This window comes from Sorex fumeus, unplaced genomic scaffold, assembly GCF_029834395.1.
Source record: "Sorex fumeus unplaced genomic scaffold, SorFum_2.1 ptg000167l, whole genome shotgun sequence".
Classification (NCBI taxonomy): Eukaryota; Metazoa; Chordata; class Mammalia; order Eulipotyphla; family Soricidae; genus Sorex; species Sorex fumeus.
In genome coordinates this window covers 554,961-579,109 of record NW_026606224.1, presented here as the reverse complement: position 1 = coordinate 579,109, position 24,149 = coordinate 554,961, and the positions used below count along the sequence as shown (strand labels likewise).

The 24,149-nt window shown below is 47.8% G+C and overlaps 2 gene segments (V, D, J or C); both read right to left on the bottom strand.

The window, feature by feature from the left end:
- Window positions 1-17,177: 17,177 nt before the first annotated feature.
- Window positions 17,178-17,617, bottom strand: LOC130016773 (immunoglobulin heavy variable 1-2-like). The segment is given in 2 exon segments: window positions 17,178-17,494; window positions 17,572-17,617. Coding segments are annotated over 2 exon segments (363 nt in total).
- A 374-nt stretch (window positions 17,618-17,991) lies between these two features.
- On the bottom strand, window positions 17,992-20,483 carry LOC130016772 (immunoglobulin heavy variable 1-2-like). The segment is given in 4 exon segments: window positions 17,992-18,060; window positions 19,819-19,924; window positions 20,047-20,359; window positions 20,438-20,483. Coding segments are annotated over 4 exon segments (534 nt in total).
- Between the last annotated feature and the right edge of the window lie 3,666 nt (window positions 20,484-24,149).

Genomic DNA, 24,149 nt, shown 5'->3' with positions numbered 1-24,149 from the left:
GGTCTTACTATAAACCTTGCTTGCTATTTGCAGTCTCTGGAGGAGTCTCTTTGTCGTTAAAGGGAGATCATGATCCTCATCCTAACAATCCCCAGAACAGGAAAGCTGCCCAGTGATGTCACCATGTGAGGGGAGGGAGGAATGTAGATTGTAATCTCCAGGTTTCTCTGTCTTGGGAAAGCAGATAGGAACCCGGGTTGATCTACAATGCGAAATTCATTAAGAGTCACATCTGAAATGGTCTCTGTATGGAGTTTCACTGTAAGGAAAACCCTTTAGGCTCTGGGATGTGGTAGATCTGGAGGTGCTGGGAGGGTGGGGCTCAGGGAGAGCATCGATATTCTGGGTCCTTCCTCTGCCTCAATGTGAAGGGGTAAGTGCTGGAGGTGTCACTGGACAGGGTTTCTGCTCTACAATGGCTGTGGGGTGAAGAAGGAATGGGAACAAATTAATACCCATTTTGTGAGTGAATGAGGGACTAGAGGTCAGCACATCTGAGAGAGCAGGACTCTCAAGTATGGGGTGATCAGGTAGAGGCTACCTGGGTGCAGATCAGAGGGTAGAAGTCAGTGCTCACAGAGTGTGTGTCTGAGAGCAGAAGGAAGGAGCCAGCACACAGCTGAGTGGACACCAGCATTTTTTTCTCATTAAGTGACCCCACCAAGAGACCATGATAATCCCTACAGGGTGACTTTAATTTCTACAAGAAAATAATGTGTCCCTCAGGCCCCAGGGAAGTCATGGTACCATTAGTACAAACTATTATCATGAGGCAGAGAGTGAGAGAAACTCCTTCCCAACTACAGTGGGGTTGGAGGACTCAGAGCCACAACCCACAGGACAAGGTGCCCATGGGGGTCAGGTGAGTGAGACTGAGGGACAGGTCAGTCCTGATCTCCACAGAGACATGATTCATCTGGTTATGAGCAACGTTTCCACAGGGGAGAGTCTTCAGATCCTCCTAGGGGCCTGTTCCCCTGAAGCTCACCATGCTTCCTCTTGCAGGTGGTTTGTGTCTGGGACCACAGGGCCTTCCCCTCACTGTGTCTCTCACACAGTAGTACAGGGCCGTGTCCTCCTCACTCCGGTTGTTCATTTGCAGAAAGAGTGTGTTTTTGTTGTTGTCTCTGGAGATGGTGAATCGGCCCTTCACAGAGTCAGCATAGTATATATAACCACTACCAGTACTAATGTATGAAATCCACTCTAGGCCCTTCCCTGGAGCCTGGCGGACCCAGTTCATGTTATAATTGCCAAAATTGAATCCAGAGGCGACACAGGAGAGTCTCAGGGACCCCCCTGGGCATTACCAACTCTCCCCCAGACTCCACCAGCTGCATCTCACACTGGACCCCTGCAAACACAAAAACATCCTGGTCAGGAAACTCTCCTCACACAGAGGAACTGCCTCTCTCATCTCTCCCATGCTTCGTGTCTCTGTCGCCCATGAGTTACCTCCTAACACAGCCACCAGGAGAAGCCAGCTGAGCCCACAAGCCATGTTGGTTCTGTGTAAGTCAGGATGCAACCCCTGGGAATCCCTGAACTGACTCCTCTCCTGGAGCTGAGGCTGGGTTGGGCTGTTTTCATCATAACAGGGAGAGGCTCATTTGCATATTCTCCTTCTCTATTTTAATGTGTGTTTTGAACATGCAGAGAGAGGTAGGACTCCAGTCAAGGTGCAGGGGTTTGGATATGTTTATGAATAGAAAAAGTTGGGAAGCCATTATCTTAAGCCTGTCATTGTTTTATGATACAGAGTTTAAGGAAATTGGTTCACCTTTATATATTGGGATAAATCATGCAGTGTATTTAATTTCACTTCTATTACTCTTATATTAATTGACACGGAAAAGTTTAAAAGATGTGTGTGCCATGCTAGTAGCACACTTTGGGTAATATTACACCATGTTATCATGCAAGTGTATCCCCTGAACACTGACAGATAACTGTGGACTTGGGCTGTAGAGGCAGTAAAGGATTCAAGTTCTTGTCTTGCATAGAGCTGACTGGGTTAATTCGGACACTGCATTTTATCCTCCATTCTGTGCCAGGAGGGATCGCTGAGCACAGAGTCAGTCTTTACCCTTGGCAGAGCTGGGTGTGACCCTGAAACCAAACCCCACACTGAAAACCTAAGCAAAAACAAAAACAATGGGCTAGTGGGTTGTCAAGAACTTCTTCCATGCAATGGAAGCAGTTGTGTTTTCTGTGAATTTGGGTTAACTTGAAGGCTGTTGGAGCTCAGGGTGCATGGAGGTGCACAGAGTTTGACTCCTCACATCAGCCTTGGCTGGGCCTCTCCTTCTTTCCTGTAAGCATATGATTAGTAGGAAGAGTCACATGGTCATGCCTTGCACAGAGACTGGCCTATAGGGCGTTTGTGTATCATGAGCCCTGACATATTGGACACAGGGCAGTGATCATCACCCCAAAACCATAGACAAACCCCTCCCCCCGTGTTTTTCCTAGCCCATGTTATTCCTCCCTCCACGCCTCATCCCTCCCTCATGCTCCCAGCAGTGCATCCTGTTTGCGTCGGTCAGAAATAGATGAGCCTTCAGCGTTTTCACTCCGTAGGTAGATCCTGCACTCGTTATGTAGATGGAGAGGAGAAATTTTCTATATCTGAGAGCAATGTCAACAACAGAAGTTAGAGACACAGAAAGCGCATATTTTCTGGCTGTCAAGAAGTTAATGTTACGGGGTTTGTTCTGAGTAGAAACAAGGCAAGTCCGGGCTGAATCACCACTTACTGGCTCTGTGGACAGAAAGGGCTGCACCTGAGTCTGCACTATCCTCCTTCCTCCCCTGCAGGTCTGTGTCAGAGTGTCTCACCCAATGTCCTGAGGCAGAGCACTAGCTCAGAAGAGAGTGACGGGTGTGTCTGGGAACTGATACTCCCGCTGAGGGTGCTTGAGCCAGCACATACTCTATGAAGAAGGCTTCAGGTGACTTGCCTCAGAGACTCCGTCCTCCCAGGCTGGGGTGAGGGGAGATTATTTCCAACTGCACATTTCTGAGCAGAACGCAGCCTGTTAAAGACATTATTCTCTGTGATTCTACATGGCCCAGGGGTAGGACACAGAGAGAATCACAGGTCAGCTCAGTAGACAATTATTTTCACAGTTCCCTGAACCATCAGAGACACACACTGGGCAATGCGGCAGTTATACCAAATGGGAAGTAGCCTGACTCGGGGAGCGAGCACCATCCCAGCAGAATCTCATCTGGACATGGGGGAGAGAAGGGCCTCTCAGGGCTACAGGTTGGAAGCCCCCGTGGAAGCCCCTGAGCCCCTCAGAGTGTGGTCCTGGCAGGAGGCACATTCTCTGTCTCCCATAGGGGCAGGGAAGTGGCTGGTTCCTGGAGGGGCTGCAGAGACTTCCCATAAGCACCACTTCTCCCTCAGGCCACAGCTCGTCATCCCAGACAGGGAAGGGGTTGACGCGCTTGGGCAGTGAAGAAGGCCTGTCCAGGCCCACCCATGCTATGATGTTTCTCAGGAAAGAGCAACCAGTTTTTCTGAGTCTGTAATGTGCGGTTTGATGAGGGCAAATGTCCCATGGCAATAACTCGAGTAGGGCCTCATAATCTGCCTGAGAAGAGAAGACTCCATGTCGAGTTCTTAGAGTTCCCTTCCCTCAGACCGGGATAGATTCGGGTGGGCAGGCGCACTGATGTGCGCTGAGCAAAGCTTTGTAATTTCAAGATCAGGGTATCAAGACCACGGGAATGTGACCCTATGTCAGATTAAGGGATCTTGGAAAGTGCAAATAGATCAGGATACTGAGCTTGAAAGTTGCAGTCCATACTTATGGGCCAATTAAACACAGCCCCAAAATACTAATAAGACAAACTAATAACCATCCACTATGACAGGAAGTGCAACGTCATGTGAGAACCCAGGCCACCCCTGCTAGGTCGAAGAGAAGGGAGACACTGTGGGACAGTCCCATCAGAAGGAGTTCCAGAAGTGAAGGACCCCGAGGCATTTGTATCTGGATAGTTTACCTGACATCACACTCTCCTGTAGAGTCATGGAGGGATCACACTTTACACACAGGAACTTGTCCTGACTGGCCTCCTTGAAGGAATTTAGGTGAAAGCTGAGATTCCTGAACCATAATGAAGACTAAGGATGGCAAAGTGCGGGAGATGTGATGGAAAGAACAGAAAGGGGCAAGTATGGAGACAAAACAGAGAGAGACAGAAACAGCTCAAGAAGTGCTAGGCTGAGTTTGTCTGGTGGACCACAAATGAGCAGGAGCGTATGGGTTAGTGTGAGACAGAGGCAGCTGCATTAACCAGCTCTGGGAGGGTCTGACGGGGGTGAGTGTTGGGGGAAGAGGGTCGGGGACTGAGATGTGAGGGTGTCACTGAATATGGAGCAGCTCTGAGGGAGAGATGGGGAACTAAGTTTCAGAAAGTGTGAGATCCTGGAGGACATTGGTATAAAGATGCTTGCACAAGATTTGACAATGAACCTGTCTTAAGAGTCAGTGATGGCAGGACAGGGACCCCTGTGTGACCCCGCGGACACTCTGAGTACAGTGTGGGTTAGTTACTGTGCTGTTAAGATTCCCATAGTGGGCCTGACCCCTCCTGGTCCTTGTGCCCCTCTCAGTCCTGAGCACCCACTGGTGGCCCTGGAGAGCCCTGCAGCCCAGCCTGTCTCAGCAGGTTTTTGCCTGGGCTCACCCTGACTTCCCCTCACTGTGTCTCTCACACAGTGATACACAGCTGTGTCCTCGGGGGTCAATGAGCTCAGCTGCAGGGAGAACTGGTTCTTGTTCGTGTCTCTGGTGATGGAGACACGGCTCTTGAAGGCTGGGCTATAGTTTGTGGCTCCATTATAACATATGTGCCCCAAATAGAGCGGGCTCTTCCCTGGGGCCTGGCGGATCCATGCCCAGCAGTAATAGCTGGTAGTGATGGAGATTCCAGAGACAGAACAGGTGAGGGAGAGGGTCTGGGAGGGGGCCACCAGCCCTGGGCCCGACTCCTGCAGGGTCAGAGCAGACACAGCACCTGGGGACAAGGGGAATCAGTCACTATCAGTCCCTCCAGTCATTCCCTCTCCTAGACTCTATAAAATCTGGGACACTCACCCAGGGGGGCTGTCACCAGACAGAGGAGAAGACCCCAGGGAATCATCTTCTTCTCGACCACAGCTCTGCCTTCCCCAGAGACTCAGCCCTGAGTGAGGAGATAGCTGTGAGCTCCACAGCCCAGAGAGCATTTAACCCCAGAGCCTGAGATGGATTTGCATGAGGCTACCCAGTCTGTTAGAAGGCAAAACTTTCAGAACTTGGACCTCCTTGTCACATTGGGGAGCTGAAGTCACCCACCTTGTCAGGTGGATTGAGCACTTGTCAGCTAAACACATTGCAACATGTCATAGGAGGGTCCTCACTTATTTTAATAATCTATCTTAGTCAAGTTAAATAATCACAATCATCTCAATTTCAAGTTGCTAATGAAAATGGTTTGCATTGTTTATGTTTCATAAAAACGTTTTAATATAACCATCATTTAGAATTCTTATAATCATAATCATTCCAAAAGTTGTTTCATATCTGTCTCTGTAAAATATCCAAATGAAAACTGTCCATCCTCAGTTCTCATTTTTTTCCATAATAAAATTATGACATAGTTGTATCTGATAACTGCTTACAAAGTACATAGTCAATTGAAAATTCCTGATTTCTTTTTTGCTTTGTTTTATTTTGCTTTTGGGCCACACTCAGTGATTATCAGTGGTAACTCCTAGCCTTGCACTCAAGAATTACTCCTGGCTATGGCTGTTTCATTAGTGGCAAACCGAAGGGTTGGGTGAGGCCCGTCCCAGACCCAACGGAGACAGTGCTGGCAGCTGAAAACCTCCGGAACTCAACCACCCCATGCTCAAGGCTACTCTCCACATGCTTGGACAGGGCTCACCCAGGATCGAATCTTTTCCTGGACATCACACACACTACACCACCAATATACCAAGAGTAGCATACCACATTTGGTAAGGTTTAAAGTAGAAAACAACAAATCTTAGTGGGAAAAACATTTATACATATATGTGTACATATATATAAATCCATTTATGCATACATATATACGTACTATACATAAACACACAAGGCTCAAACTTTAACAGTATGTTACTAATCTCTAATAGAAAGGCTTAATGGCTCCTGTGTGGTTGTGCAGCACGAGGCACAGCAACAAGAGCACACACAAATGCTCGAACCCCAGCCCTCGATTCCATTTTTGCCTTCTTCCATTCCCCTTCCAGTCCATTATTGTCTTTATTTTAGTTAAGATAAATTTTGTTTGTTTCTTTGCTTTTTTTTTGTGGCCACACCCAGCTCACGGCTTAACCCTGGCTCTGTACTCATGGGCAGGCTTCTGTCGGGCGTGGGGACCACTTGGGATGCCAGAATCTGCCGGGAGCCAAAAGGTCAGTACAGCCTGTCATGCAATTCAGGAACTAATTTCTTCTTGGAAAAAATGTTAAAATACGTTGTGTAAGTTTCTGAGCTATGCCCGAGATAACTGCCAGGAGCCCGCTGTTAGGGCTCACACCCTGATTCACTGAAAATCTGCTTGCTTTGTTAATTCCCCATTTTGCCCACTTCCTCATGTAATCAATTATAAAAAGCTAGCTTAAAGGTAAAGGTAAAGGCCCTCCCGTTGATCGTCGATTTGCTCGAGCGGGCCCAGTAACGTCTCCATTGGAGACTTTGTTGTTACTGTGTCTGGCATATCGAATACTCTCGGTAGCTTGCCGGGCTCTCCGAGAGGGGTGGAGGAATCGAACTCGGGTCGGCCATGTTGGCCGCTTGTAAGGCGAATGCCCTACCCGCTGTGCTATCGCTCAAAAGCTAGCTTGGCAGAAATAAATTTGGAGCTTGATCAGAGTCTTGTCTTGCTCCCGTTTTTCTGCCTCTCTTTTTTTCCCACTCACGCACCCTTTCCCTGTTATCCACGTTGACTAGTCCTGCGGGTCGAGGCAAGAATCAAACCCTGGTTGGCCATGTGCAAGGACAGCACACTGCCCACTGCACCAACTCTTTATCCCTGAAATGATATTTTCATTAATTGCTTCACTGCCTCACTGAGATTTTTGAGTCTTCCTCTCAGTGTTTTCTTAGGCTCAATGACCATTGAGAGAAGTGTTACTCTCAGGTCTTCCACAGAGAGCATCGAATGTTCTGATGTACCTGAGTGTTTAACTGATACAGTCCCCTCCCATTGAAATAAAAAAAGAAGTATTCCTTTTTTTTTCATTATTCCTGGCACATCATGGAACATAGGGTTGTAGGTTCTGGGTGATCTGGACATGGATTTGTGTTCTGCTCACAATATCTGACCAGTGCTGAGACTCTAGAACTTCAGGCAGCCACAGGTGCCTGTGACATAATCTCAGTGGGAATGGCAGGGCCTGAGCTAGGTTGGAATGAGCAGGGTGGGTTCTGGTTCAGGACAGAGACTCATTGAGTCTTGTGTAAACTATGTTTGTTATATGAATGTACATAAATGATCACACATTGAATGAAATCTGGAGCCCATAGATAATTTCTTAGATTTATCACAGTAACTGTTGGCAAGGGATTGCTTGAACATTCAAGCAGAGGAAGGAAAGTACAGAAATAAAGAATAAAAAGTAACTGAATTCATTTCTCAGATCATATACAGATTTTTATTTAAGGTTTACTACTGAAAGAGCCTCCAATATGGTATAGGTGGGAAGGATGAGAGGAGAGACCGTTAAAATCTCAGGGCTGGGACGAATGAAATGATTGTTATAGGAAGAATAATCCAACTTGGATTGTCACTGTTCCCCCGTTGTTCATCGATTTGCTCGAGAGGGTCAAGTAACATCTCCATTGTGACACTTATTACTGTGTATGGCATCTCGAATATGTCACAGGTAGCTTGCCAGACTTTGCCGTGTGGGCGAGATACTCTCGGTAGTTTGCCAGGCTCTCGGAGACGGGAGGAGGAATCGAACCTGGGTTGGCCAGGTTACACAGGTCAGCCGGCTGCAAGACAAAGGCCCTACCCGCTGTGCTATCGCTCCAGACCAGAACCTGTATAGCTAAGGAATATAACAGTCTCTAGTGAACTCTGAAACAGAAAGAATGAAAAAATTCATACTAGAAAATGATGTTATATCTAAATTTTATATACTTGGTTATTAAATTTTCTTTATATATTTCAACAAAAGAGAGGGAAAAAAGTGTCCCCCTTGCAGCCCCTCTCTCGCTGCCCCTGGGAACATTCTCCTGGAATCCCAAGACCAGAGCGCCCCCTGGTGGTCACACCCAGCCCTGCAGCTCCCTGTCTCCCTCAGCAGGTTTGTCTGGGCTCACAGGGTTTCGCCCTCACTGTATCTTGCACAATAAAACATGGCTGTGTCCTTAGTTACTGAGTTTATCAGTTTTAGGTAAACTTCGTTCTTGGAATTGTCCCTGAAGATGCTGATTGGAACTTAAGACTTGGGTTATGGTTTGTGCTTCCATCACTCCATATAGCACTGTCTGTAGCACTGTCCTCCCGTTGTTCATAGATTTGCTCAAGTGGGCACCAGTAACATCTCACAACAAATTGTGAGACTTGTTACTGTTTTTGGCATTACGGATACGTTGTGGGAAGCTTTCCAGGCTATGCTGTGCAGGCGAAATACTCCCAGTAGCTTTCCAGGCTCTCTGAGAGGGGCAGAGAAATCAAACCCGAGTCAGCCGCATGCAAGGCAAATGCCCTACCCGCTGTGCTATTACTAGAGCCCACTTTATAAAAACACTCTTTTTTTTTTGCTTTTTGGGTCATACAAAACGATGCTTATGGCGGACTCCCAGCTCTGCACTAAGGAATCACTCCTGGCGGTGCTTGGGGGATCCTATGCTGGTAATCAAATCCGAGACGGCCTCATACAAGACCAATGCCATCCCAGCTGGATTATCTTTCCAGCCCACAATATTTTTTTAAACAAAGTAACATAGACAATCCCAGCAGAAGAATTGCAACGTATCAATGGAATCATGATAAAAGAGTCATGATAAGCCAACGGAAGGACCATGATGAATGTAGCCCACTGGAACACCCCACTTGAGTTCTCACTCTTGCATCCAAGATGCTCTTGTCAGCCTCCAGACCAAGTGCTCCCCGAATAATATCAATTTATTGCCCCATTTAAACATTCTGCTTAACGTTCATTGATTTAAAGAAGGCCTTTGATTCTGTTGAGACGGAAGCAGTCATTGAAGCCCTAGCCAATCAGGGCATTCAAGCCCAATACATCAGGATCCTCCGTGAGCTCTATTGCGGATTCACTACCAGGATCTCACCATTCTACAAAGAAGTGATCGTTGATGTCAAGAGAGGGGTGCAGCAGGGTGATACCATTTCACCGAAACTCTTCAGTGCCACCCTCGAGAACATCATGCGACGACTGGAATGGGAAGGAATGGGAGTGAAGATAGATGGTCGGCAACTAAACCACCTCCGCTTTGCTGATGACATTGTTTTAATAACACCAAACATCAGCCAAGCGGCACAAATGCTGGCCGACTTTGACAGTGAGTGTAGAAAGGTAGGACTACAGCTGAATCTTACGAAGACAATGTTTATGAGAAACAGCCTCATTCCTGATGCCCCATTCGCTCTCAATGGAACGACCATCTCCGAATGCAACAGCTATGTGTACCTAGGTCGAGAGGTCAACATGACAAATGACCTGGCACCCGAGCTGTGCAGGAGGAAGAGAGCGGCTTGGAACGCCTTCAAGAACGTCGAAGAAATAGCTAAGAGGACGAAGAACCTCCAGCTCCGGGCACATCTCTTTGATTCCACTGTTCTTCCTGCATTAACATATGCCTCAGAGACCTGGGCCCTACGCAAACAAGATGAGAATGCTATTCAGGTCTCCCAAAGAAGAATAGAAAGAGCTATGCTTGGAATATCACGTTTCACGCAAATAAGAGACAGAATCCGGAGTTCTGACATCCGTCGACGATCAAGGATCAGGGACGCTGTCTCATTTGCCAAGGTGTCAAAAATCAGATGGGCTGGTCACGTAATGAGATTTAACGACGACTGCTGGACTAGAGCTGTTACCGACTGGATTCCACGGGATGTCAAAAGACCGCGTGGCCGCCCACCTACCAGATGGTCAGACTTCTTCGTCAAGATCATGAACGATCGGTTTGAGGCCCTTCATGTTCCCGGAGCGAACAGATGCCATTGGGCAACACTAGCACGCGACAGGGACAAATGGAGACGTTACTGGCGCCCGCTCGAGCAAATCGACGACTAACGGGAAGTTAAGTGATTAAGTGATTAAATGATTGCCCCATTAATACCAATCCAATCCAGTCCTTTTCCAGGGGCCTGGTGTACCCAGTGTACATGATAGTCAGTTAGAGAGTATCCAGAAACAGATCAGGTGAGGGACAGCATCTGCAAGGGCATCTTCAGGCTTGTTCCCTTCTCCTGCAGCTGTACCTGGGACAGGACATCTGGGGACAGAGACGCACAGTGAGTCACGGACTCAGATGCCTCAGGCCCAACTTGGAGCCTCTGTTCAGGGAACACTCATATCCAGGAGCTGCCACCAGAAAGAGGAGGATCTATGCACATTCCTCACCACGAGGTCCATCATCTCAGATACCATGTCAGGGGGAGAGGGAGCCCGAGTAGGGGTGAGTGTGAACTTGGTTTTAATCCTGGATCCTGAGTGCATATTTGCATTGGGTAGCCTCTGTAGAGAAAGAAGGGGGCCTGGGGAGGCTTATTTGTGGGCTCCCATGGAGGAGGTGCTGAGTATGGCTCAGAGCAGTCAGGCCTGTCCCTGGGACCCTGTCAGAGCCGGTCCTCTTCCTACAACACAGGTAACATGCTGAGTAGCTCTCAGGAAACAGGAATTGCTGAGGGGAAAACGGAAGCTGGGGAGGAGAGACCCTGTGTCTCAGGCCCTGATGACCAAACCCAGCTCCCCCAGGGCCTTTATCCTGTAGACAGGACCCTGCCCCTCCATGTCCTTGTGAGCATCTCCTGTTCTCCCAGTGTCAAACCAAAATTTGGTTTCAGTCAGATTTATTGTTCCGGCGAATTCTGATAGAGCTTGTTTCAACCTAAACTCAATCAAATTTTGCATTAGTTTCTTCACACACTTATATTAGATGAAAATACCCTCCCCTGAAGCCGAGCCAAGGTAGTTGTTAGAAGAATCATTTTCAATGATGATGAGTTTATAAACCAACAAGGAAGAGCCTCTGTCTGGTGACCTGCCTGGTGTGGTTGATCCTTCTCTGTCCTGTCTATACTCAGTGTCCATAGACCAGCATGAACCTCAGGACCCAGCACTGGGGTCATCACTGAGGAATCTTGACCCTGTCAGGAGCATAGAAACAGCTCATGGAGACCCTCAGCACACAATCTATTGGGCAGCGTGCCTGGTCTTAGTGCTCAGACTTACACAACAGGGTACAAGGTACACAAGCCTTTAGCACTGTTGGGTGTGGCCCAACCTCAGCCCCTCAAAATATATAACCTAGACATAGGCTGTGCGACATAATTCTACCTCCTATTTCTATGCAGTGCAGGATTTGAGATAAATCCAAGAACCAGAAAATACGTTCTAAAATTTAAGAATAATTTAACATTAAGAGTCAAAAGTAATAAATGTACCCCACAAATTCAACCAAATTACACTAAAGTTAACACAGATGCACTCCGTGTGAGGAGTGGAGGTGGATGAGTCTCCACCTCACATTGTTGCTAAAGCTGAATCCAGAGGCTGCACAGGAGAGTGTCAGGGAACCTTCCTGGCTGCACCAAGTCTCCCCCAGACCCCACCAGCTCCTCTTTAACTGGATTCCTGCAAACAAAAAGACATCCTGGTCAGTAAACTCTCCTCACACAGTGAATCTGCCACTCCATCTCTCCCATGTTTCTTGTCTCTCGTGAGTTACCAAGACAGAGCCACCAGGAGAAGTCAGCTCAGCCCACACGCCATGATGATACTGTTTGAGTCAGGATGGAGCCCCTGGGAATGCCTGAACTATCTCTCCTCTCCCGGAGCTGAGGCTAGGATGGGCTGTTTTCATTACTGTGGAGAGAGTCTTATTTGCCTGTCCTCGTTCTCTATAAAAAGTTATCATTTAACATGGAACTAGATGAAGGACAACCAAGCAAGCAAGCTGGGTTACACAAAGGATTCAGCACCATCGACCATATCCACACGACAACTAAGCTCATTGAGGTTTCTCGTGAGTTCAAGATGCCACTCTGTCTAACATTCATTGATTTAAAGAAGGCCTTTGATTCTGTTGAGACGGAAGTGGTCATAGACACCCTAGCCAATCAGGGCATTCAAACTCAATACATCAGGATCCTCCGTGAGCTGTATTACAGATTCACTAAAAGGATCTCACCATTCTACAAAGAAGTAATCATTGATGTCAAGAGAGGGGTTCGGCAGGGTGATACCATTTCACCGAAACTCTTCAGTGCCACCCTCGAGGAGATCATGTGACAACTAGAGTGGGAAAGAATGAAAGTGAAGATAGATGGTTGGCAACTATACCACCTCCACTTTGCTGATGACATTGTTTTAATAACACTAAACATTAGCCAAGTGGCACAAATGCTGGCCGACTTTGACCGTGAGTGTGGAAAGGTAGGACTACAGCTGAGTTTTACGAAGACAATGTTTTTGAGAAACAGACTCATTCCTGACGCTCCATTCACTCTCAATGGAACGACCGTCTCCGAATGCAACAGTTATGTGTACCTAGGTCGAGAAGTCAACATGACAAATAATCTGGCACCTGAATTGCACAGGAGGAAGAGAGCGGCTTGGAATGCCTTCAAGAGCGTCGAAGAAATAGCTAAGAGGATGAAGAACCTTTGGCTCCGGGCATATCTCTTTGATTCCACTGTTCTTCCTGCACTAACATACGCCTCAGAGACCTGGGCCCTACGAAAACAGGATGAGAATGCTATTTGAGTCTCTGAAAGAGGAATTGAAAGAGCTATGGTTGGAATATCACGTTTCGCTCAAATGAGAGAAAGAATCCGGAGTTTCGACCTCCATCGACAATCAAGAATCAGGGATGCTGTCTCGTTTGCCAAGGCATCAAAAATCAGATGGGCTGGTCACGTAATGAGATTAAGAGACGACCGCTGGACTAGAGCTGTTACCGGCTGGATTCCACGGGATGTCAAAAGACCGCGTGACTACCCACCTACCAGATGGTCAGATTTCTTCATCAAGACCATGAACGATCGGTTTGAGGCTCTTCATGTTCCTAGAACGAACAGATGCCATTGGGCTACACTAGCACGCGACAGGGACAATTGGAGGTGTTACTTGCGCCCACTAAAGCAAATTGTCGATTAACAAGAAGTCAAGTGATCAAGTGATTGAACATGGAGAGAGAAGGGAGGACTCCAGAGCAGGTGAGGGGTTCTGGAGTTGCCCATGAAAAGTTTCAGAAACTCTGCTATTCCAGCATGCAATTATTACATGACAACCAATTTAATTTATATTCTTTAATATTTATTTTTATATAAATCCAATTATGTATGTAGTATTACTTATATTTAATGGCATAATAGGAAACATGAAAGCTTAAATGGTTTTTACAATGCTCAAAAATACACTTTAAAAATTGGTCCCACTATCTAGACTAAAGGACTCCATTTTTTCACTAACAGCTGTCACTGTTTTGGGAGCCAAGTGTTAAGCTAGAATCAGGAGAAAGGAAGAATGGCCAGAACACAGGGCCCTGATATCTGAAAACCCACTGGAGCAAGACCATGTACCTGCTGTTTTTGTACTTTGTATCAGAGGAAATACCTCTGGGGTGTTTCATTATCCCCCATCCACTCACATACTAGGTAATTAGTCCCCTGAGCAACACCCTTTTTCTCTTCAGTTCATCTTTATGTTCATACTCACAGCATCCCAGGGTTGGTCCGTGCTCACCAGGATCGTCCCTGTAACTAGAGATGCAGAGGAAGTGGGGAGGGGGGAGTTTCCTCCCCTGCATGTGGTTCATAAGATTGATTCCCTGCCCTGCACATGGTTTCCCATGTCTCTACCAGGAGTGACCCCTGAGCACAGAATCAGGAGTATACCAAAGTGGCACAAGTAATACGACCAAACCAACAGGGGATGAGAGATAGCACAGTGGTAAAGCACTTATGTTGCACATGGCCAACCCAAATTCCTGGAGGTGGTCCCTTTGGCCACTAGAGGACATTAGACCTGTAGAGAGTTCCCCAGGCCCCAAGTTGTCTGACATTTCTATGAATAGCATAGATTAACTGGCCTTGATTTGCTGGTGCCTAATGGCTCGAGACTTGGGAAAGAGACATCTCTGGTGTCAGCAATACTTAAACCTTGCCTCTGCCTTAGCACGTCAAGGCCAGTGGTCCAGCAACTTCTTACAGGCATGACAGTCCCCTGCTTCTCTCTGCCACCTGCTCCTTAGTGCACACAGACATCCACCCTCAGCCTCTACAGACCATTGCTCTCCTAATAAACTCTGTCACATGACTAAGGTTCAAGGGCCCATGTGGGCTTCTTTGTCTCAGCCACGCTGAACTCATAAATTTTTGAGCATCTACTCTCCAAGACAGATGGACCATCTCCTTCTTGCCAGAGTCTACATGCAGGAAGACGGGGATCCATGCATTTGATCAATGGAATCTGCAAGGAGTATGTTTCTCCAGTCCCACGGAGATGCTGCTCACTTCATGATGAAATCTCAGCAGAGAAGACAGGGCATGGATCGAACTATGAGGATTTTTTAACTCAATACCTTTGAGAGGAGAGGATTTTCCTGAAAATCTTGAAAGGGTAGAAAAATGCCCCTAGAGTCAGCCATAATATTTCCTTTCTTCCTGTTATTTCAAATGTGTACTAAGGGTCTCCTGTGGAAATGTTGAACACAGGAGCCTGTGTGCCTTGGGTCTCCCCAGAACAGGAAACAGAAAGTCTCCTTCAGGGACTGAGTGAGGGGAACTGAGGCTTCTGTCTGTCCCAGGACATGGGTGGATGGTTAGACCTGGGTCAGGGCTGGGAATCTCCCCCACAGGTTTGTTCACAGGGGAGCACTTCCTGTCCCAGTGCCCTGTCAGTGTGGAACAACAATTCTGTGCCTCTGGCACTCGGTGCAGGGCCCGGGAGATTGAAACAGGTTCAAGTCTTGGAGTTCAGGGAATAGGATGTTGTGAGAAGTCCAAGATTGAAGTCAGGATTAAAGCTTCTGCCCCCAAAATTCTCAAATGTAAGAATCAGTTCTCCTATTGCACTGCTCTTAGCCCTTATTGCTGCCTTGCTGTGGATCCTTAAAGCCCCATATTATAAGACAGATTATTCTGTATCTCTCCCTTTCCTGATAACTGCTTCACTCAGCATGATATCCTCTTGTTTTTTCTGTATTGCAGAAAGTTGAGTGATTTTCAACTCAGTAAGTATGGTAAGGCCCACAGAAGGTAGACGGGATTAGGATTCTTTCCAGGTGTTCCTCATGGATGTGAAATTTATGAGTAAATTGTCTTCAGGGCAATGTTCTCAGACTTTCTGGATTCAGTTGGAAGTGTGTCACCCTAGGAGAATGGTTGGTGATTTAAGAATATGGCATTCCCAGGTGTCACTTGGAGTTGTCACTACACACAGAGGACAGTGGGGAGACTGAGGACAATTTAACACTCCATAACTGTAGGTGGAAGTTCAGTGACCAAGGAATCCTATCCAGAGGCCTGCTCTGTGCAGAGCTAGGAAGGGTGAATTGAGAACAATCCTCCAGGTCTGATTCCTGGAATGCCCTGTCCCAGGAATCTGTCTGTCTTTCTGCTCACCACATTGACAATCCAGGCTGGCCTTCAGGTCGAGCCCATGCTTCTGTGCTCTGCATTGTCCTTGGTTGAAACTTTCACACATAAGTACTTGTTGTGCTTTCAGAAATTTAATGGTCGTTCTGATTCATGTATGTTCAATATTCCCCGATAGGAGGGAATGAAAATACTCTCACATTAGACATGAGAATTTTTAATGTCATTGGGAAGGATTTTGTTCACTTTTTGTAAATTGACCATTTGATAAATTTGGTAACATTTTTCAAAGTTCAGGTATGCATCTTGAATTCTGCATAAGAATTAAAGGTCATAGTCCAACTATAGAAGCACAAATATTCCCAATAATTCTGTGGTCTGCATGACTGATAGCCCTTTATATAGTCATGCTGTCTGAGGCTTCTCTAGTGTATGCATTTGTGCATGGATACATGTCCTTTATATCAATTGAGAGAAGGTGATAAATTTTGATGACTTATTCCCCAATTTCAAGGCATGCACAAAATTAAGTTCTCACTAAATACCATATATTTCCCAGGAATATTGGTCAATTGGTAAGGTCAGACCCCAGATAAAGTCATCTTGGATGCATGACGTTGGGGTGGAGGGAGCAGCTCCAGAGGCCTCGCTCTAGATCCTGTCTGCTGGTTCGTGCTACACCCCACACTGTGTGTCTGTGCTGGGTAAAGACCTTACTGTGAGCTGGGCTGAGTTGCCCCCAACATCAGAATATCACAGACACTGACCCTGACCATTTCCTTACCACCACGTTATAGGAGAAATGTGACTATCTCCCTTTCATGCAGGGTCATCTCCTCCACTGTCCCTTGTCCAATGGCAGGATTCCAGCTTAGAAATATAGAGAAATTACGATGTACAGAGGGGCAGGACTCCACAGAAACTAAGGAAGGAAGTCTGGCCAGCACCAGGATTTCTTCTCAGAAAAAGGACTTCTTGCAAAAAGTGTAAATTTGGAGTCTGCCATGGTAGACCTACAGTTCAGGAATCTGCAATGACACCAGCCCAAACTTAATGTGATTATTCCTGTATCATCTGTGGTGCTCCACACAAATTCCTACAAGAAAATATGAACAACACCAGGTGTTCTCGAGAGTGGCCATCTTCCTCTTGGCTGTTTAAGGTAGCCAAAGAAAGATCCTGAGCCTTCCTCTTAAATGAAGACTGGCCCAGTGAGCCCCGTTCTGTGTCTCAGACCCCAACTCTCTGCAGAGGAAGTCAGGAGGATTAGCGTCCCTGTCATCTCCTCGGTACAGCTGCCTCTCCCTCAGTTTTCTGACACAATCAGGATGTGGTCGTCACACTGTGCCTCTCGCACAGTAATACACTGCCGTGTCCTCAGTGCTCAGCCTGCTCAGTTCCATGTAGGCTGTGTTCGTGGACATATCTCCGTTGAGTGTGAGTCTTCCCTGAAACTTTGGTGCATAGATCGTACCACCAGTGTTGGGGTTCATGTATCCCATCCACTCAAGACCTTGTCCCGGGATCTGACGCACCCAACACATCAAGTAGTTGGTGAAAGTGTAACAGCAGGCCTTGTAGGTGATCTTAACTGATGTCCCAGGTTCTCCCATCTCAGCCCCCAACTGCACCAGCTGCACCTGGGAGTTCACACCTGTGGACAGCAGACAGGAGTGGGTGGACTCTACTTGACTGGCATCGTTCCTCAGCGCAATGCACGGGGACACTTACCTGCAGCCACTGTCACCAGGAAGAGAATTCTCCAGGTCCAGTCCATGGTGAGGACCGTGCACTCAGGGGCTTCTGAAGGTGTGGGAGTGTCTGCTGTGTAATGTAGTCAGGACACAGACTCAGCTCTATTTAACTCAGCATCTCTCGTGCAATTTGCATATTCATGAGGAGGTAGAATTCATAGCTGAAGACCTGGTCCAACCTGAGAAGAGGCTGGTGGAAGCCACTGGGTCCATCGTCAAGAAGAGTGAATAGTTCCACGTTCTGATCCTTGTTTGAGGAGATGAGATCCTGCCCCATCCCAGGACTCTGTGCACACAGAGCTCCCCCTCCGGAGGGCCAGCCCTTTCAGGGCCTTTCCCTCAGGACCTCTCACATCCGTATGGTCTGGAAACATCTGAACACACCTGGACTTTCAGGTTATTTCTGGAATTCCCCATTGCATACAACCATGAGACTACAAAACCATCCAAATGCTACAGAGGTTTCCTTTGGAGATAGTAAGAAGTCCAGAACGACCAACAGCATATAGGTTCTACTGCCTTATCAATATGTAAATGTTCCTTCGAAAATGGTTAAGTATGACCAATTTAACCTTCTCTGTCCTATATTTATTTTAATTATTATTTCTTGAGAGTCTTGAGTCTTGGCCGCTGATGGGATTACATGGCACCAGGGGGCCAGTTGGTAGGTGTGACCGCCACCTACTGGAATTTTGAGGATCTGGGTGGAGGATATTTGGCCCAAATCTGAGTAGGCTTGGAGATCTCGACCCCGGAACCCGCGTGGCTTTGTCCACCTGAGAGTACCTTCATGTGTGCTGAGAGTGGTCTCAGCATGGTGCTAGCTGTTCCTGGAGGTCTTTGGCTGCCGGAGTTCTGGTCGGGGTGGGAAGGAAATCTCAACCCGCTCCCCTCCAACGGGCCCCAGTGAGGACAGCCAGGCGCAGGGGCAGGAGACTGCACTGTTCTCCTCCCGGAGCTGGTTTTTATAGTCTCTGAGTCTAGGCCACTGATGGGATTACACGGCGCCAGGGGGCCAGTTGGTAGGTGTGACCGTCGCCTACTGGAATTTGGAGGATCTGGGTGGAGGATGCTCGGCCCAAATCCGAGTAGGCTTGGAGATCTCGACCCCGGAACCCGTGTGGCTTTGTCCCTCTGCGAGTACTTTCATGTGTGCGGAGAGTGGTCTCAGCATGGTGCTAGCTGGTCCTGGAGGTCTTCGGCTGCCGGAGCTCTGGTCGGGGTTGGGAGGAAATCTCAAAACGCTCCCCTCCAACGGGCCCCAGTGAGGACAGCCAGGCGCGGGGGCAGGAGACTGCACTGTTCTTCTCCGGGAGCTGGTTTTATAGTCTCTGAGTCTTGGCCGCTGATGGGATTACACAGCTCCAGGTGGCCAGTTGGTAGGTATGCAGAAAATTAATGTCTCACTCAATAGCATATACTTCCCAGGAATATTGGTCAATTGGTGAGATAAGACACGAGGTGAACTCAGTTTGGATTAATGAGTCCTGGGGTGGAGACAGCAGACCTTGAGGCCTTGCTCTAGATCCTGTCTGCTGGTCCATGCTACTTCCAGCCTTTCTGGGCACATCCCAGACCTTGTGTCTGTGCTTGGGTAATGACCTACCCCTGAGCTGGGCTGAGATGACCCCAACATCAGAACTTCATAGTCCCTGACCCTGACCATTTCCTTACCACCACGTGATAGGAGAAATGTGACAATGGTCCTTTTCATATAGGGTCATCTCCTCCACTGTCCTTGTCCATGGCAGGATTCCAGATCAGGAATATGAAAATACAAACATGCACAGAGGGGCAGGGCTCCACAGAAACTCCAGAAGAGGGTCCTAAGGCCAACACTCAAATTTCATTTTAGAGGAAAAGAAATTTTTGCTGAACCACAGAATTAAAAAAAATGTGTGACAACGGAAGTCTGCCATGGGTACATCTACAGCCCACGAATGTGCAGTGACACTAACCCAAACTTCCATATGGTTTGTCCTGTACCATCTGAGGCGCTCCACTGAAAAATTCTTTTTTTTTTCTTTTTGTGTCATACCCAGCGATGCACAGGGGTTACTCCTGGCTCATGCACTCACTAATTGCTACTGGAGGTGTTCGGAGGACCATATTGGATGCTGGGAATAGAACCCGGGTTCGCTGCATGCAAGGCAAACGCCCTATCTGCTGTGCTATTGCTCCAGCCCCTCCACTTAAAAATTCTTAAAGAAAATAAGAGTGACACCAAATGTTCTAGAGAGAAGACATCTTCCTGTTGGCTATTGCCGAAGGACAGAGAGAGAGATCCTGAGCCTTTCCCGCAGATGAAGCCTGACCCTGTGAGCCCCATTCTGTGTCTCAGACCCTGACTGTCTGGGGAGGAAGTCAGGAGGATCCGCGTCGCTGTCATCTCCTCACTCAGCACAGCTGCCTCCCCCTCAGGTTTCTGACACACTCAGGATGTGGTTGTCACACTGTGTCTCTCGCACAGTAATACACAGCCGTGTCCTCAGTGCTCAGCCTGCTCAGTTCCATGTAGGCTGTGTTCTTGGACTTGTCTACAGTGAAGGTGAGTCTGCCCTGGAACTTCTGTGCATAGCCTGTACCACCACTTTTAGTGTTTAGCCATCCCATCCACTCGAGCCCTTGTCCCGGGGCTTGCAGCATCCAGTGCATCCCGTGGTCGGTGAAGGTGTATCCGGACGCCTTGCAGGAGATCTTCACTGATGTCCCAGGTTTTCCCACCTCAGGCCCCGACTGCACCAGCTGTACCTGGGGGTTCACACCTGTGGACAGAAGAGAGGAGTGGGTGAACTCCACATAACTGGCCCCGTTCCCTCAGCCCAAGGCACGGGGACGCTTACCTGCAGCCACTGCCACCAGGAAGAGAATTCTCCAGGTCCAGTCCATGGTGAGGACCGTGTACTCAGGGTCTTCTGAGTGTGGGTATGCCTGCTGTGTGAGGTTGTCAGGACACAGACGCATCTGTATATAATTCAGTGTCCCACATGTAATTTGCATATTCATGAGGAGGGAGAATCCATAGCTGAACACTTAGTCCAACCTTAGAAGAGGCTGATGGAAGCCACCAGGTCCAACCTCAAGAGGAGTAAATAGGTCCACGTTCTGACCCCTGTCTGAGAAGATGAAACCCTGCCCTGTCCCAGGATTCTGTGCACACAGAGCGCCCCCTCTGGAGGGTCAAGACTTTTCAGGACCTTCCCTTCAGGACCCCCCCCCCCACACATCTGTATGGCTTGGAGACATCTGGACACACCTGGGCTTTGAGGTTATTTCTGGGATCCTGTGACTCCACAAGAGATACTACAATGAGACTACAAAACCATACTAATGCTCCAGAGGTTTCCATTGGAGATATTAAGAAGTCCAGAAACACCACCTGCATGTAGATTTTACTGCCTCATCAATATGATAAATGTGCCTTCCAAAATGATAGGTGTGCACAATTTTATCTTCTGTGTCTTATACGTATCTTAATTTCTGCTTTCTTGAGAAAGGCAAATTTAGTTTTAGTGAAGAAAGAAATCCATTCTGAGGAGATTTCTGCCTCTCTGCTCCCATTTCTCCCATCACCCCTTCTAGCCTGCAACTCGGTGCTCCTGGGACTTGGCACCCCCTGCAGCCCATTCCCCACCCTGCAGCCTCTGGGCTCTCAGGGGCTTCAACGTCTTGGCATCTTTAACACAGGATTGAATTCTGGGTTTTCACTTCAGAAGACTTGCTCATGATTCCTATTTTTTAATGGGACTTTTGATTTGGTTTTGAGCCACACCCAGCAGTTCTGAGGACTGATTCCTGGCTCTGTGTTCAGGAATCTCTCAGGTAGATGCATCCCAGAAAATATTGGCAAATCAAGTAGTGTTTTATATATATATACATACATATATATATATATATATATATATGACACTGAGTGTTCTTTGCTGGCATTATGTATAAGTAATCCAATAAATACTTAATTCACTCAAATAAAAATAGTAAAAACCATCAAAATAAAGAGGATATATGTCTTTAAGCAAAGACATTTATATAAACAAGAATATATTGAATTTGTTAAATTAATAAAGACTTTTTTCAAAAACCAGGTGTGAATCTAACACGGCTGCCAACAAGTTTATTATATACCGGTAGGGCTGGAGTGATAGCATAGTGGGTAGGGTGTTTGCCTTGCACGCAGCCAACATGGCCAACCTGAGTTCGATTCCTCTGCCCCTCTTAGAGAGCCCGGCAAGCTACCAAGAGTATCTCGCTTGCATGGCAAAGCCTGGCAAGCTACCCATGACATATTGGATATGCCAAACACAGTAACAATTGTCACAATGGAGACGTTACTGGGCCCGCTCGAGCAAATCGATGAACAATGGGAGGACAGTGACAGTGACAGTAGTATGACAAATATAGGTAATTAAAAATGAATAGAATAAGATTACTAAAGTTTTATAGCGATAGCACAGTTGGTAGGGCGTTTGACTTCCACATGGCTGACCCGGGTTTGATTTCTCCGTCCCTCTCAGAGAGCCCGGCAAGCTACTGAGAGTATCCTGCCCTCGCGGCAGAGTCTGGCAAGCTACCTGGCATATTCGATATGCCAAAAACAGTAACAACAAGTCTCACAATGGAGACGTTACTGATTCCCACTTGAGCAAATCGATGAACAACGAGACAAGAGTGCTACAGCGCTTATTAAACATATGACTTGAACTCTGACTTTTTCAGTGATACACAAGATATTATTTAAAAAAAATTTACTTAGAGAAATGCAAGAGGAGAGAAAGAGAGAGCCGGGTTCAGGAAAGCACATGGGTTTCTCCAAAACGGAAAATCTTTGAGCTCTGATTTCTGGTGAGACATGTTAGATGTCTGGAAAACGTCTTCCCACCCAGGACAAATGAAAACCTGAACAAGTGAAACTCAGAGATTTACTTTCTGTCTCTCTGTAAATACTAGAAAAAGAGAGATAGAGAGAGAAGTAAAATAGTATTATCTAAAGAAATTTACTTAGAGATACAAGGAGACAAAGGGAGAGAGACATAGTGAGAGAGGGAGAGAAACAGAGAGACAGTGAGAGAGAGGAAGAGAGAGATGACACGGGATTATGACAGGAAGGACAGTTCAAACACAGAATCTGTTCATCATCAAGTGACCCATCATTCTATATTGATCCCTAGAATCCTATATAGGTTCTCTCTCTCCCTCTCTCTCTCCCCCGCTCTCTCCATCTCTCTCTCCATTTCTCTGTCTCTCCCTCTCTCTACTTCTCTCCCTCTCTCTTTCTTTCTCTCTCCCTATCGCTCTCCCTGTCTCCCTCTCTCTTCCTCTATTCCTCTCTCCCTCTCTCTCCCTCTCTCTATCTTTCTCTCCCTCTCTCCCTCTCTCTCCCCCTCTATCTATTCCTCTCTCCCTCTCTCTCCCCCCACTGCCCCTATCTCTCCCCTTCTTCCTCTCTCTCCTTCTCTCCCTCTCTCGCCCTCTCTTTCTCTTTCCCTATCTCTCTCCCTGTCTCCCGCTCTCTCCCTCTCTTTCTCTCCCCCTCTCACTGTCTCTCCCTCTCTCTCTCCTTCTCTCTTTCTTTCTCTCTTCCTATTTCTCTCCCTGTCTCCCTCTCTCTCCCTCTTTTTCCCTCTCTCCCTCTCTTTCCCTCTCTTCTTCTTCTATCCCTTTCTCCATCTTTCTCTCCCTCTCTCCCTCTCTCTCTATTCCTCTCTCCCCCTCCTCCTCCCTCTTTTTCCCACTCTCTCCCTCCCTCCTTCTCTCTCTCTCTCTCTGTCTCTGTCTCTCTCTCTCTCTCTCTCCCATCCAGGTGGGGCCAGCTGACCTCGCAGAGGCCCCTCGGGACCATGTCCGGCCTGTAGGCAGCTGCTCCCGGATGGGGCCAAAGATTGCGGGGGCCCGAAGGGATTGAGGGTCTCCAGGGATGGTTCAGACCCTGAACCATCCCGGGGTTCACGCTGAAGCCTGACCATTCCCCTGAGGGCAGGAGGCCCCTGGTCAGCACTTCCCTGTCCCCGTGTCCTCCTCTGACAGACCTGACCACTCCCCAGGCGCCCGCAACCTAACGACGTGTCTTCCCCGAGTGTCCCTCAGGGACCCCGGCTGGGCTCAGGTCTGGGTGTGACTCAGTTTCTCTCCCCGTGCTCCCGACACCACAAGGTCTATCTGCACAAAATTCTGACTTTCTGCATTTCCTCTTAGTTCGGGGTCACCCGGCAGGGCTATGGGTCACTCCAGGTTCTGCCTGCGGGACCCTCCTGGGAGCTCAGGGACCGCACTGAGCAGGTGGGTGTCAATTCAGGTGGGCTACGTGCAGGCAAGGGCCGGTGCGGTGCCCCTTTCCCGCACTAGGTGGCTCTGACAGGAGTACTGAGATTCCCTGAAATAAAGCCTCTCACTCGCAGCAGTCCCTGTCCCCGTGTCTATCCAGGCACCTGTGAGCCCAGGACATGAGTCCTCATAGACTGACCTGCCTGCCTGTCTCTGTGTCCACCTCATTCAGCAGTTCCCAGGGTGCTCGGACCATAGGAAGGATAGCAGAGTGGACCAAGGTGACAGGAACAG